This window comes from Salminus brasiliensis, chromosome 1 (assembly GCF_030463535.1).
Source record: "Salminus brasiliensis chromosome 1, fSalBra1.hap2, whole genome shotgun sequence".
Classification (NCBI taxonomy): Eukaryota; Metazoa; Chordata; class Actinopteri; order Characiformes; family Bryconidae; genus Salminus; species Salminus brasiliensis.
The window spans coordinates 10849456-10865349 of NC_132878.1; the positions used below are offsets into that span (position 1 = coordinate 10849456).

Here is a 15894-nt window from a genome sequence, read left to right on the forward strand (position 1 = left end):
CTCAAGGGCCCAACAGTGGCAGGTCCTTCCTTCCTGCTGCCGTCAGACTCTACAACCAGCACTGCTGCCAGCGGACCACATACACACACACACACACACACACACTTAAACTACACACACATGTTCAGGAAATATGTGCAATTAAGGGTCAATTTGCAATTATCTGTAAATAATCTGTAAATAATAGTGTGTTTTTCTCATATTTTTTGACTTCTATTGTTTATATTGTGTATATATTGGTAATTTATCTACATTTTGCATCTGAGTATGTTGCTATCCCTGCTCTGGCACTGTGAATGTCCCCACTGGTCTAATAAAGGATTAGCTTATCCTATCTTAGCTTGCCAAACCCAGAGTATCGAACCCATAACCCTGTCATCAATAGCCTGGTGCTCTAACCGCTGAGCCAGGTAATTACCAGTAGCTAGATAATGTTTGCCAACTAATGTGAGCTAAATATGTTTAACCAAGGACAACAGCAGCACATTTTTAGCACATGTGAATGTAATTTTACAGTGTCACGTGTCCAAGGACCAAAACTTGATTGGTTGTGGTGAACAATCTTGTAGGGGCTTATTGGGCTTCCCAAATGGGCCTTATTGTTACTGATCACCTTCATCTAACATGGGTCAAATCTAGGCCCCATGTGCAGTGTACAACCCAGATGGGGCCCATATGTAACCCCTCCTGGTCCCATCACTGTCCCTGGAGGAAATCACATGTGGGGCTAACATGGAATCTGTGGACAAAACGTTTTGGTTCCCAGTTGGTCTACCAATACAGGCCCCACATGTGAATGTTGTCTGTGAAAGCTAAGTGACCCACATAAGCTTAGATGTCAAATATTCCATCAAATATTCTACTAAAACAGTAAAACACTGAAAACACTGAACACTGAACAACCTCAACATCTGATATGCCCCACAGGACCTTACATTAACAGAATTGTTTACAGAACCTTGCTGTTAAAAATTAGCTGTAGATTCACACCAAATTTGTGGTGGAAGTAGATTGAGTCCAATCTAAAAGTCGTTATGGACAGTTAGATATGAAAGCTAGAATCCATTTGTCTAAAATCAAAGCACTTATTGAGTGAAATTAAGTTAAACAGGTTTTCTATTAAATTCTTGTTCTGTGAGAAATTAAAAAAATATTTGCAAAGTTGTTGCTATGTGGTTGCTATGGTATTGACAGGTTATTTTAAAAGGTTGCCATTAAGTATTACTTAATTACAAGGTAGGTTGCTATGGCGTTGCTAAGCAGTTGCTATAATATGCCAGGTGATATGGAGTTGCCACATGGTTGCTCTGAAGTTGCTCAGTGGTTACCAGTTGGTTGCTATAGTGTTGGTAAGTACTTGCCACAGTATTCCAGCAAGTTGTTGCTAGGCAGTTTCTGTGTAAAACAATGAGTATTTACATGATATATAATTCTGTACAATCTGTATTTTTTATTGATTACATAATATTTTATTAGTGAAATGGTTTTATTATTTTGGCAGATCATATTGGTTGTTTCAAAAATGATTTCTCAGAATACACACCATCTAGTAAACCCCTTTAAACTAAAAATAAGAAATAGAAGTCTAGAAATAAGTTATATTCTTACTATATAAATATAATACAAAAAAATATAGGATGTTTGGACTGGATTTAAACTGATCTCAGTTGGAAAGATAATTTTCGCAAAAGTAACAAGTTTTAGCTTGCGGACGTAAATACAGCACTCCTTTTCCCACCTCCTTATTCACCAGGTTATTATTCAGATTTTCAGTTTTTTTATATATATATTCATTATATTCATTTCAGATTTGTTGCTTTTAAAAAACATTCAAAATAACTGATAGTGGTGAAAAACACATCTGTACCATTGTTTAACAGATCAATAAAAGGGACATATGTATCTGTAATCAAAGTATATTACATTTACACATAAAAGCATGAATATTAAAGAAAACCCTGATGTGTTACAGAAAGGGGCTTTATGTTAGCCAGCTGGTTCAGGAAATGATGGCGGAAATAATGAACTGACTCCTGTGTGTTTTATCCACAATGATGGTAGACTTGAAAAGCAAGAAGCAGCAAACCTGAAGATGAGGCTCGGGCCAATTTCACCTGAACAAGAGCCAAACACTTAAACTACCCTTTTACTGGAGTAATTTAGAAAAGTTATACACTCTGCATGATCAAATGTACATTTAGAAAATAAAACTCATAAAAGAAGGCATCTGGGATTTGATCGAGGGCGAAAAAATCATTTTTATAAATGCTGCGGTCAGATGACTGGTGCTCAGCACTTCTAGGAATAAGTAAGTCAGACATCACAAAGGCCAAATGCTTGGTGCTCATGTGTTCTGTCCCTTTTCTTCTCTGCCTCTGTGTTTTTCCCCGAGTGTGTTTGTTTTATTTACATGAGCTCCCTAGTACATGGCTTTGTTTGTGTCTCCTCCCTTGTCTCCGCCCTTGCTGCGCCTTGGCTTTAGTGTTTAGTTCCCACCTGTGCCTCCTTTGTAGCCCTGCCCTGTTGTTAACTGTAGTCAGGTGTTCCTTGTTTGTGTGAAATGCTTGGGTGATGCTGAAAAGCTTATGTCCTGCTTCATCTTGATTAATCTATTAGTAACAGTTATTAAATATTCTTCTGCATTGATTAAGTCTTATTTAAGAGATGAACTTTCAGATAAACACACCATAGAACTGAAGTCATGCTAATTAAAGCATTGTTCTGCAGCCGTGAAAGTGCAAGGAACCACTTTTAGAAATGGACTGTTGTAGCACATTACTTTATGATCATCTGTGACTGGAAACTGCTTACTGAACCTCTTGAGCATTTATGAAGTGTTTTTAAGGGTAGAACTGTTTTCTACTTTATTATACTTTATAAAGATCACAGAGATACATAATTAGGGGTTGATGTTAATTAATGATTGAGACATTAGATAAACATTTAATAACGCTTAATGTCTTAAATAGTGTCAATGAATAATTAGTTGAGACATTACTTAACCATTCATTAATGTTTATTACTGTCATTTGTTCTGTTTATTACTGTACACTGATTGTAAAGCCTTAAAGGGCTTTAATGGAGAGTACATCCTCTGGAGTTTGTACTTTTAATTACTAAGCTCCTTGTCTGTTTGTTCACGTGTGTTAAAGACGGGGAAATACAGTAAAAAGTCAAAGCTTGGGAACTCCAGGACTGACTCTGAGAAGCACGTTATGGTTTAATGATGTAGAAACACCAGTAAGCCACAACATTATGACCACTGATGAATCAAATACATTAACATTCTCATGACGGTACTTTGGGACTGGGATATTGGACAGTATGTGTAAGTCAAATGCACCACAAACACTTCAGAGACTGGTAGAGTAACAGTGACTTCACAGAGAGCACACAAAACTGAGGAGCTTAGGAGGACTCCTAATCAGTCCAGTCATGAACAGCACCTGTGTGCTGGAGATGAGCCTCAGGTGAAGGGCAGAGCTTGGCCTATTGCACATTAGGGCACATGTCCTGTGCATGAGCTCCCTACTGAGGCCAGCAAAGGGAGACATTAAACATATCTGATTGCTGCTTATTCTCGTTTTCTGACTTTGTTAGTGTCATAATAATAGCATAAGGTTAGGATATACTGACAAAACTATTAAGAAACATAGTTCATACTTCATTATTTCACTTTCTTAAAATTTTTATTCACGTGTAGAGAAACTATGCTTTAATACTTTATACTTCAGTTCATAGTTTATCATTTATACACACTTTAGAAATAAAGGTATCAAGAAGGGTGTTAGGCCTAATGCCTTAGAACCACATTTGGCTTCTAAAAGAACTTTTTAATGGATGCTTTCTAAGAGAATATTGTTTTTGTAGAAGAGACGTGGGAGTGGAACCCCCACATAATGTAAAGGTTCTATGAAGATCCCAATAATTGGTAAAGAACCCACACCTCTCAGAGTGCACCACTCACTGCAGTGTTGAGGTGTGGAGTCAACGTCATAGCAACAGTGGCAGTCTGCACTGATGACATCACAACAAAAGGGAGAGGAGGTAGAAGGAGCGATTATGACATCATCAGCTCGTGAGTCTATAAACACAGCTGCTGCCTGACTGCTACATACACAGGACTGCGTGACGAAGGATGAAGAGACACATGGCCAAATGTGTGCCTGCGGGCAACTTTGCTCACCGGATCCTCGAAAGTATCCTCTCATATCTGTACTTCTTATTTACTGAACTCCAGCAGGAGAACAGTAAACTGCCCTGTTATCTGCTTTGGCTTTCAGCAGAATGATGTGTTGAAGGTCAAACACTGAGTCATGGTTCTGTTGCAGTGTGTTCACTAGGAAAGCCATGGGTTGGTTCCATGAAATGAAAATGCCTTGTCCTTAATCAGTGTGTGTCTAGGTAGCCTGTTCCAGAACTTTATGGCGCTTTTGATCATCCTGAACGTCGTGATTCTGATGGTCCAGGCAGGTAAGGGCAAGGAGATTTTTGTGTAGGAAAGGGTAATGCTCATAATACCTGAGGATTCTGGGAAATGTGGTTCAGAAATGCTGGTTCAGGAACAGCTGTGGACATTTCTCTTTCTATATCTGTGCAAATCTACAGAATAGAACTGTGTGAGACTTGAGATTAATCTGGTCCATTCTTTAATTTCTTTCAGAAATGATCAACAGCACTGTCTCCAGCATGCAGAAGATCAAGCTGGTTCTGGATGGGATAGATTGGGGTATACTCTCGGTTTTCATCCTGGAGTTGATCCTCAGATGGGTGGAGGACTTTTGGCAGTTCTGGAAAAGGACATGGGACGTTTTTGACTTTACAGTCACTATCCTGGTAAGAACCATGGCAGTGTGTGTGTGTGTGTGTGTGTGTGTGTGTGTGTGTTCTACAGAATCATTTGTACAGGCTAGTTTGTCATGTCATGTAGCAGTTGTATTTCACCTCTTCTCTATGTCTTGTCTTGTTTTGTTAGTCCGTCCTTCCAGAGATCATCGGGGCTTTTACTGAAAAGCAGACTTCTGGCTTTTTGGTGATTCTCCGCCAGTTTCGGATCCTCCGCACCCTGAAGATCATCATTAGATTCAGACCATTGAGGCTCACCGTTTTGATCATCTTCAGAAGTTTAAAGGTTTGGTGTAAAACATAACTCCAGTTTATTTGGTAAAACATCATGTTATTCTAAGTACTGAGAGTGATGTGTTTCTGGTGTGTTTTCTGCAGGGTGCGAGTGCCACCCTTCTGCTTCTGGTGGTGCTGGGGTACTTTTTCGCTCTGGTGGGCATCGCTCTGTTTAAGGGTTATGCTCACTCAGAGGTTAAAAATCTCACCTACAAGGAGAGCTTCAAGTGAGTTCATTTTCCTTGATATTTGAATCCCTTCTAAGATCATGACTGTACACAGTATCATACAACCCTACTACTGAATGACCTCTTTAATAAACAGTCACTGGTGTTCACTCTAGGCCACAGCTTCATACCTGATAGCTTTCAGTAATCTATTCTAGTGACTTTGTTTAATTCTAAGGGTTTTGCTACAACATGGTCTGACAGATCTGCTTGGAACTAAAACACATCATTTTTTATATTAGAATATTGTTGCCCTCCTTTCTTTTAAGTGATCTTATATATTCTGCTTTGCAGGAACCTCAGCAATGCCCTCGCCACCCTGTTTATACTATTCACTGGAGATAACTGGCATGCCCTTCTCAAAGACACATGGAAGGTTCCAGAGCTGCAGAACACCTCTATCAACATCTTCATCATCGGATGGGTGATAGTAGCTGGCTTCATGCTGAAAATGGTGTTTATGGCAGATGTTGGTAGGTAGCACTAGAAGACAGTGGAAAATGCTAGAAGTACTGAAGGGCATAGACTTCAGAGCAAGAGCAGAGGAGCTGTTCAAGTAGTTTTGTTTTCCATTTGATGAAAAATCCCAATTCACAATGTGCTGTATGTCCACAGTGAGCAGCTTTGAACATGCCCGGAAGGAGCTCACAAAAGAGGTGCAGCAGATTAAAATGCAGATAGAAGAACAGTCTGTGAAAAAAGAGAGGACGAGCAGGTGAGTGGTCTGTCTATGCCATACTTTTCCACAGACGACCCAACAGTTGGTCAGCATGCATATAATTTATACAGTCATGTATGAATCATGTAAACCCTTTAATCTTAACAAGTGTTTGAGGGTCCTAGTTACCTCCTACATGCAGCTAAGACTTGCTCTTTACTGGTTTGAGGTTTTTATTGCAGTTCTAAATATTTCTCCCATGTCTACTTTCTGAAGCTGTGAGAGAGGGGGGAAAGCCTGGGACACATGCGTCATGGAGAAGATGTGGGAGATCAACGACCAGGAGGTACAACGCATGGTCTGGCCCAGGCAGTCCCTCATAACGTACCTGGAGCTGATGGAGACACTGCAGGAACGCCTGGAAGAGAGGAAACAGATGCAGAATCTGGAAGGTACGCCCTAGGGAATTATGGGAATTGTAGTGAAGTTCTGGGAAAGTTTACAAGTGGTGTTGTAGGGATGTTAGAAATGTACCCTCTAATCTCTTTTACGTCTGTGTCTTCCAGTTCAGGCATTCCTTAATCAGCACACCTCTTGAAACACCCCTGCTGCAAACACCAGCATGGCCAGCTCCAGCTCACAAGTGGTAGTTATGCTCTATAGTGTGCATTGTTATGAATTCTGGTTGATGTATTCTTCTTGTTTCCACTTAATTGTTGCATAGGACCTTCCAGCATGCCAGTTTTCATCAACACCGAGACGACACAACGAGAGGGCTTTACAGTGCTGTGAAAAAGTATTTGCATATTTGTCACATTCAATTTTCAACAATCTAAAATACAGCTCTGCAACTGCGGCGTGTAGAGATATCCGGTGTCAACCAGAGGAGGATGGGTTCCCCTTTTGAGTCTTGGTTCCTCTCAAGGTTTCTTCCTTTTAAACTCAGGGAGTTTTTCCTTGCCACCGTCGCCATTGGCTTGCTCAAAAGAGGCTCGGACCCGGATCTCTTTAAAGCTGCTTTGTGACATCTGTTGTGAAAAGAGCTGCACAAGTAAATTGGAGGGGAATTATTTTTAATCAGAAAGATATTTGATGATGAACAGAGAAAGAAACAGACAAAGGAAAACACAAAGTAGGGTACATACCCCAGCACTTTCCAGAGCACCAGGCAGTGCTCCACCACCCAAGCTCCATCCCACCAGTACTGGACAAAGTGCTAGTCCAAGCCTTGGAGAAAGGCTCCATCACTATAGCACTATCTAGAGTGCCGGGCAGAGACTTGAGGACATGCTCTATCAACCCAGCACTCTCTAGAGTGCTAGATAGAGCTCCAGTACCCAAGCTCTTCTACACCTGCACTCTCCAGAGTGCTGTGTGGAGCCTTGGAGATAGGGTCCCTCACCCCAGCACTCTTAAGAGCACTGGGTGGAGTCTTGTGGACAGGCTCCATCACCCCAGCTCTGTTCACAGTGCCAGATGGTGCTCCATTACCCCAGCACTCTCTGGAGCGCCGGCTGCTAGACAGAGCTCCACCACCCAAGCTCCATCACACCTGCACTCTCCAGAGTGCTGTGTGAAGCCTTGGAGATAGGGTCCCTCACCCCGGCACTCTTCAGAGCACTGGAAGGAGTCTTGCAGACAGGCTCCATCACTCCAGCACTCTCCAGAGTGTCAGGTGGAGCTCTTTCACCCCAGCAATCTCCAGAGCATTGGATGGAGCCTTGGGAACAGGCTCCTTCAACACAGTACTCTTAAGGTTGCTGGGTGGAGCCTTGGAGATAGGGTCCCTCACCCCAGCACTCTTCAGAGCACTGGGTGGAGTCTTGTGGACAGGCTCCATCACCCCAGCTCTGTTCACAGTGCCATATGGTGCTCCATTACCCCAGCACTCTCCGGAGCGCTGGGCGCTAGACAGAGTTCCATCTCCCAAGCTCCTTCACACCTGCACTCTCCAGAGTGCTTTGTGAAGCCTTGGAGATAGGGTCCCTCACCCCAGCACTCTTCAGAGCACTGGAAGGAGTCTTGCGGATAGGCTCCATTACTCCAGCACTCTCCAGAGTGCCAGGTGGACGTCTTTCACCCCAACAATCTTCAGAGCACTGGGTGAAGCATTGGCTCCTTTACCACAGTACTCTCCAGGTTGCTGGGTGGAGCTCTATTAGCCCAACACTGTTTAGTGCGCCAGGTGGAGCTTTGGAGATAGGATCCCTCACCCTAGCACTCTTCAGAACACTGGACGGGAGCTTTGCGGACAGGCTCCATCACTCCAGAACTTTTTAGAGGTCCAGGGAGAGCCTTGGAGACAAGATCCTTTACCCTAGCACTCTCCGGAGCGCTGGGCGCTAGACAGAGTTCCATCTCCCAAGCTCCTTCACACCTGCACTCTCCAGAGTGCTTTGTGAAGCCTTGGAGATAGGGTCCCTCACCCCAGCACTCTTCAGAGCACTGGAAGGAGTCTTGCGGATAGGCTCCATTACTCCAGCACTCTCCAGAGTGCCAGGTGGACCTCTTTCACCCCAACAATCTTCAGAGCACTGGGTGAAGCATTGGCTCCTTCACCACAGTACTCCCCAGGTTGCTGGGTGGAGCTCTATTAGCCCAACACTGTTTAGTGCGCCAGGTGGAGCTTTGGAGATAGGATCCCTCACCCTAGCACTCTTCAGAACACTGGACGGGAGCTTTGCGGACAGGCTCCATCACTCCAGAACTTTTTAGAGGGCCAGGCAGAGCCTTGGAGACAAGATCCTTCACCCTAGCACTCTCCGGAGCGCTGGGCGCTAGACAGAGTTCCATCTCCCAAGCTCCTTCACACCTGCACTCTCCAGAGTGCTTTGTGAAGCCTTGGAGATAGGGTCCCTCACCCCAGCACTCTTCAGAGCACTGGAAGGAGTCTTGCGGATAGGCTCCATCACTCCAGCACTCTCCAGAGTGCCAGGTGGACCTCTTTCACCCCAACAATCTTCAGAGCACTGGGTGAAGCATTGGCTCCTTCACCACAGTACTCTCCAGGTTGCTGGGTGGAGCACTATTAGCCCAACACTGTTTAGTGCGCCAGGTGGAGCTTTGGAGATAGGATCCCTCACCCTAGCACTCTTCAGAACACTGGACGGGAGCTTTGCGGACAGGCTCCATCACTCCAGAACTTTTTAGAGGGCCAGGCAGAGCCTTGGAGACAAGATCCTTCACCCTAGCACTCTCCGGAGCGCTGGGCGCTAGACAGAGTTCCATCTCCCAAGCTCCTTCACACCTGCACTCTCCAGAGTGCTTTGTGAAGCCTTGGAGATAGGGTCCCTCACCCCAGCACTCTTCAGAGCACTGGAAGGAGTCTTGCGGATAGGCTCCATCACTCCAGCACTCTCCAGAGTGCCAGGTGGACCTCTTTCACCCCAACAATCTTCAGAGCACTGGGTGAAGCATTGGCTCCTTCACCACAGTACTCTCCAGGTTGCTGGGTGGAGCTCTATTAGCCCAACACTGTTTAGTGCGCCAGGTGGAGCTTTGGAGATAGGATCCCTCACCCTAGCACTCTTCAGAACACTGGACGGGAGCTTTGCGGACAGGCTTCATCACTCCAGAACTTTTTAGAGGGCCAGGCAGAGCCTTGGAGACAAGATCCTTCACCCTAGCACTCTCCAAAGCGCTGGGTTGAGCTCCTTTACCCCAGTACTCTCCAGGTTGCTGGGCGGAGCTCTGTTAGCTCAGCGCTTTCCAGTGCACTGGGTGGAGACATGGAGATAGTCCATTACCCCAGCACTTTCCAGAGCACTGGACGGAGCCTTGTGGACAGGCTCCACCATCGTAGTACTCTCCACTTTGCTGGGCGGAGCTCTATTTGCCCAGTGCTCTCCAGTGCGCCAGTTGGATTGTTGGTGGCTCCTTTAACCCTGTGTTCTGTGTTTCTTTGTCTGATCTTATATAACAATTCTTAGGAGAATCTAAAACTGTTTAGTGGGACAGATTGGAGAAAGAAAATTAGGAGTGGGCAAATACTTTTCCATGGCACTGTACATCACAATCCATTGCAGGCCATCATCATCATCGAGGATCCGGCCTCTTTTCCACCATTAAACATGCTTGTGATCAGTTCATTTCTTCTCTGTGACTGAATTCAGTTTTCCAGCTATTTAACCATAGGTGTAGACTTGAGGGTGATGTCATGTTACTCATAATGTTTGCAGGGCAGTGAAAAGTCCCACCAATAAGTTTTAAACATATAGTTGGCCCTATTTTTTGTCTTTAAATTCTTGTGCTAGGTCCAGTTAACAGGGCTGCACCTTCAATATAGAAAAATTAGGGACGCTGGTGCCCTCCACTAAAAATGTAAACGTCTTTAAAGCATTTTTCCTGTTTTACTGACATACAATAGTATTATTTGAACTACATCTAGAATCATTAAACAATAATGCTGATTTGGCGTTGTAAGTAGAAAACCCAGACCCATACATAAGCTCTCACATAGTCTCTGATGAACTTTATTCCAACACAAAATAACAAAAGCACAGAGAATTACATTTCATCTGTACTGAGTCATCCATCCCTCAGGGAGCTCCTACTACTGTCAAAGTGCTGACAGGTCAACTGGCCTTTTACACAATGACCTGTGTGTCCTTCCAGTTAAGTCAAAGCACTGTTAACATACTGTCAGTCCACACAGCTAGAATACAGAGGCAGTATCAACATGTTACTGTAGTGTTTCATAGAGCTCCAACACCAACATACTGAAACTGTGCATTTCTGAGAGACGTAAGAAGTAGAGGAATGCAAAACATTGATAAAAAGCTGGAGTGTAAATGCTGTGTGTGTGTGTGTGTGTGTGTGTGTGTGTGTGTGTGAAAGCCCTGTTTACTGCTTCTGCAGTTTATAAGTTTATAAGAAGCATCACTGTCACATGGACAGTACTTTTCATAACTTCAATGTTTTAAAAAGAACAGAACTTTTAGATGTAGGGAGGATTTGATAGACTCTGGCTGTATTTAACCAGCGCTAGCTAAAAGAACAGTAAGAACAGGTATCTAGAACACTGGGAGAATTAAATTCAGGCTCAAAGGAAACTAGAAAGCTTTCATTCAGTAAATAAAAGAGTACAAACTGGACAGTATCTCCTGACTGTCAGAGATCCACAGCAGAGACGGATCTTGACCTAGTAAAGGCTCAGTGAGCACTGCCTGGCCATAGAAAAGGGCAGGTCTAAACAGTCCTGGCTGTCCAGAGAGGAGCGACTGTGTGGTCACTGTGCGAGCGGGGAGGTGGAGACCGAGATGCACTTTGAAACATGCACTGAAGAATCACTTCCAGATGATAGAAGACCACTGTTGGCAAAGCTGGTGGTTAAGTCCCCATATTGTTTTACATACATACTGCCTGGCAAACCCCTATGCATTGCCTTAGCAACACCATAGCAACCACCTGGAATACTGTAGCAAGCACTTGGCAAACATCTAGTAACTGCTAACAACTTCAGAGCAACCACATGGCAACACCATATCAATCACTTGGGATATTTTAGCAACCACTCTTCTTAACAATGACAAAACCGAGGTTCTCCTTTTAGGTCCAAAATACACTAGAAATAAACTATCAGACTTAATGTTAGACTTGGCTGATGCTTCAATTATTCCTGGTTTAGCAGCTAAAAATCTTGGCGTCACATTCGACTCAGATTTATCATTTGAGCAACATATAGCTAATATTAGTAGAACAGCCTTTATGCAGCTTAGGAACATCTCCAAACTAAGAAACTCCTTATCACTACAAGACACAGAAAAGCTAGTACATGCTTTTATTACCTCAAGGCTAGATTACTGTAATGCACGTGTCAGGTTGTATCAGCAGGAACCTCAATAAACTTCAGCTGGTTTAAAATGCTGCAGCCAGGGTCCTTACTAAAACTAGACCATCTGACCATCTGCGGGATCTTATTACATATTACAAACCATCAAGATTACTTAGATCTCAGGGTGCTGGCTTCTTAGTAGTTCCCAAAATCCAGAAAACCTCAGCATGTGAAAGATCCTTTTCTTATAAAGCTCCCCAACTCTAGAATAACCTTCCAGATAATGTTCGGGACTCAGTCTCAATCTTTAAATCTAAGCTGAAAACTCATCTGTTTAGTTTAGCTTTTGGTATTTAATGTTTCCCCTTAGAAAAAGGCTGCAGGTCCAGGGGTTCGCGGACACAAGGAATTGTAGCACACTGAAATGCTGGAGCTGTCGTCTTGCTGCTTACACGCGATCACTCAGGTTTGTGGGCGGTGGAGGAGATGGACACTAGGGACAGGGAGCTCCCGTGTCTGTGTTACCTTCTGGCTCTCTCCTTTTAATTAGGCTGTTATAGTCAGACCTGCCGGAGTCGTCCGAAACACTCTGATACTGCTCAACATTCTCTGCTCTTCATAAAATCCTCTCAGAACTAACTCTCTCATCTTACCTTCTCCAAGTAAATGGCCAACCAGCCTGACCTGCTGGACGATTGCCCACTGATGTCCCCTCTACCTGCGTCAGACCAGCCACCTACCAGTCCAACCATCAGGCCCCCCACCCTTCACCACCCATACCAGACCAGCGGCACACCCTCCTACCACTGCTGCCTGTTTAATGACCATGTTAAAACCTAAATGGACTCGTAACTATCTGCCACTATTAAAAGGTAAAGGTGCACATATTTGTCACTGTTCACTGTACAGCGAAATGTGTCCTCCACATTTAACCCATCTGGTAGTGAACACACACGTGTGTTAGGGGCAGTGAGTACACACACACCTAGAGCGGTGGGCAGCCAACTCCAGCGCCCGGGGAGCAGAGAGGGTAAAGGGCCTTGCTCAAGGGAGCCACTGTTATCACCACTATTAACTATCTGCTGTATCTGGTTTGGTCATTTTTATCAATAATGTTTAAATAGTTCTGACCAGAGGAGGATGGATCCCCCTTGTGAGTCTTGGTTCCTCCCAAGGTTTCTTCCTCCAGCTCTGAGGGAGTTTTTCCTTGCCACTGTCGCCCTTGGCTGCTCACTGGGGGTCTTGGATCCTTCATGTCTTATGTCATTTATTTTTTGTGTCTGTCTTTTACTAATTACTAATTATGTAAAGCTGCTTCGTGACAACGGTTGTAAAAATCTATACAAATAAATTTGACTTGACTTGGCCTGGCAACACCAAAGCAACTATCCAAGATATTAAATCAACCACCTAGAAACACCATACCAACCAGCTGGGACACTAAAGGAACCACATAGCAAATACTTAGCAACATTATAGCAACCACCTGGTAACCCCTAAACAGCTTCACACCAACCATATAGCAATGCCACTGCAACTATCTAGCAAAACATCTTCTTTGGTGATCATTCTGGGTTTGACCTGCTGCATTGTTCTCTGACCTGGAGTATGGATCTGCCAGTGTTGTACCTGCCTGCCTGTTTCTTGTCCTCTTGCTGTCCTGCCATAGAATAGGACTCTCTGGAGCAGATAAACATCAACCTATTGGCACCATGCAGCCTAATGCTAGGTGTGGGATTGAGCTGTGGGGCAGCGGAATTGTTTTCTCTTGGGTGATGATGCTCCATCTCATATTTTTGGGATGGTTTAAGGGTATGGGGACAAGATGGGGTGGTGATTATTCAGCATCCTGACCTCACTAAACACTCTTGTTGCTGAATGCAACCCTGGACAGAAGACAGTTACTCCAACAAAACTTCCTTGAGGTCATAAAAACCCAACTAGTACCCTAGTGTAAGCAGTTATGCTAGCTAGTTAATGTGACTGGGTGGATCTACCAACAGTGTGTAAGCTAAGTAACATGAGCTAGCTAAAAGTGTTTAACCAAGTGTAACATATGGATTGAGGCAGGCTGCATGTGCAGAGCTTATCAAAGCTAAAGCCATACTGATCATCAGGACAGCAAGAAGACAAGAAACAGGCAGGCAGGCAGGTACAACACTGGCAGATTAATACTCCAGGTCAGAGAACAATGCAGCAGGTCAAACCCAGAATGATCACCAAAACCCTCAAACACTTCAGCGCTCGGTAACAGAACCGTGACTTCACCAAAACACCCAAAACTGAGGAGCTTAAGAGGAGTCCTAATCAGTCCAATCGTGAACTGCACCTGTGTTCATGTTCACCTTTAGTCAACTGCACACTGCAGCACATGGCCTGTGCATGAGCTCCACACTGGGGCCAGCAGAGGGAGACACCATGAATGTAATTTTACAGTGTCACATAAAAAAGGGACAACCTTAAAAAGAAACACAAAGTAAGTTCAGTGATGAACCTGAAATGGATGATTTCTGTATTTAGAAACTGAGTAAAGTTCAGATCTGTAAAAGCGGTTAATGCTGGAGTAAAACTCAGCTGGGGAAAGGTGGCAGGTTAAGGATTAAATTACAGGCTTGAATTGAATTTAGTAGTTTCCACTTCCACACAGTTGTTAGGCTGCTGCTATGTGGTCAAATGGGTAAACTTGCTAGATGCTTGCTATGACGTTTTGCTAGATGGTTGCAGTGGCATTGCTATATGGTTGGTATGAAGCTGTTGAGGAGTTACAAGATGGTTGCTATGATGTTGCTAAGTATTTGCTATGTGGTTACATTTTATCTTTTAGTTCCCGAATATCCTCTCTAACCATCTTGTAATCATCTGTAACTGATGCGTTGCTCCTGATTCTGAATTTAGACATTTTACATAATAATAAACATGGCAAGGTCCTAACCTTTTACCTTACAAGGAAATAATTAGATTTCAATTAATGACATTTTCAAATCATTTTCAATGTCTGAATGTGTTAACGATAATGATTTTTATATGGTGTCCTATGTTTTATTCTGTACATTTATGAATATAAGCATTGCCATTACAAGAGATTATTAGATTTGGAAATATTAGATCACATTTCCATGTGTATATTAGATTTTATTAAATATATTATGAATACTAAAGGCACTGAGGTTTTGCCCAAATTTTAAAGACAATTGGTTGGTGTGGTGCAACAGATAACACCACTACCTGCCAGTAAGCTACCACACCATGTGGGAGACTGGGGTTCGATTCCCGGTCTGGGTGGCTATGTTGCGCTACACCAATAAGAGTCCTTGGGCAAGACTCCTAACACTACATTGGCCCACCTCTGCATGGTTACATTGTAAGTCGCTCTGGATAAGAGCGTCAGCTAAATGCCATAAATGTAAATGTAAATGTAAGACAATGCCAGAAACTACCTGGATTTGCCACCTCTAGCCAAAAATAAGTGAAAGACTGGGTAGCTGCTACAGAATGAACATGCTATTTTAATGTGATATACAATGCAATAATTCAATTGTATAATTGTAACATTGTATAATATACAATGCAATAATTCAATTATATAATTGTAACATTGTATAATATACAATGCAATAATTCAATTATATAATTGTAACATTGTATAATATACAATGTAATAATTCAATTGTTTAATTGTAACATTGTATAATATACAATGTTATAATTAAATTGTATCATTTTATTTCTTATTTTATTATGTTATATTTAAACATTATCAAATTATTTTAGTTGAGTAGATTATTGCTTTTATGACACGTTTTTTTTTTTTATATACATAAATCAATAAGTTATTTTCACGTGTTTTACACGCTGCACATAAATAAACACTCACAAGAAACAAAAAGGGCTTTAGGAGTATATACACATTCGTCATAACGTTTCGATAACTTACATTTTAATGATTATTTATTATTATTATTATTATTATTTATACACAATTAGCTTCGACCAAAACTGAGACACGCAGAGAGTTAGGAGTATGACGCAAGCGAAGACTCCTTGAGTGACATGGCTGTTGACCAATCCGTGTGCTCCGCGGTGTTCTATAATACCGCCCCGTTTCCTGCTTCTCC

At 42.9% G+C, this 15894-nt stretch overlaps 1 protein-coding gene across 1 annotated transcript; it reads left to right on the forward strand.

Annotated features, from left to right (window-relative positions):
• Positions 1–4138: 4138 nt before the first annotated feature.
• On the forward strand, positions 4139–6604 carry LOC140537895 (cation channel sperm-associated protein 2-like). Its single transcript, XM_072660205.1, has 9 exons — positions 4139–4199; positions 4405–4473; positions 4664–4836; positions 4976–5131; positions 5224–5348; positions 5643–5821; positions 5964–6063; positions 6283–6458; positions 6573–6604. Exons 1-9 carry the CDS (start codon positions 4139–4141, stop codon positions 6602–6604), a joined length of 1071 nt encoding a protein of 356 aa, XP_072516306.1.
• The last annotated feature ends 9290 nt before the right edge of the window (positions 6605–15894 follow it).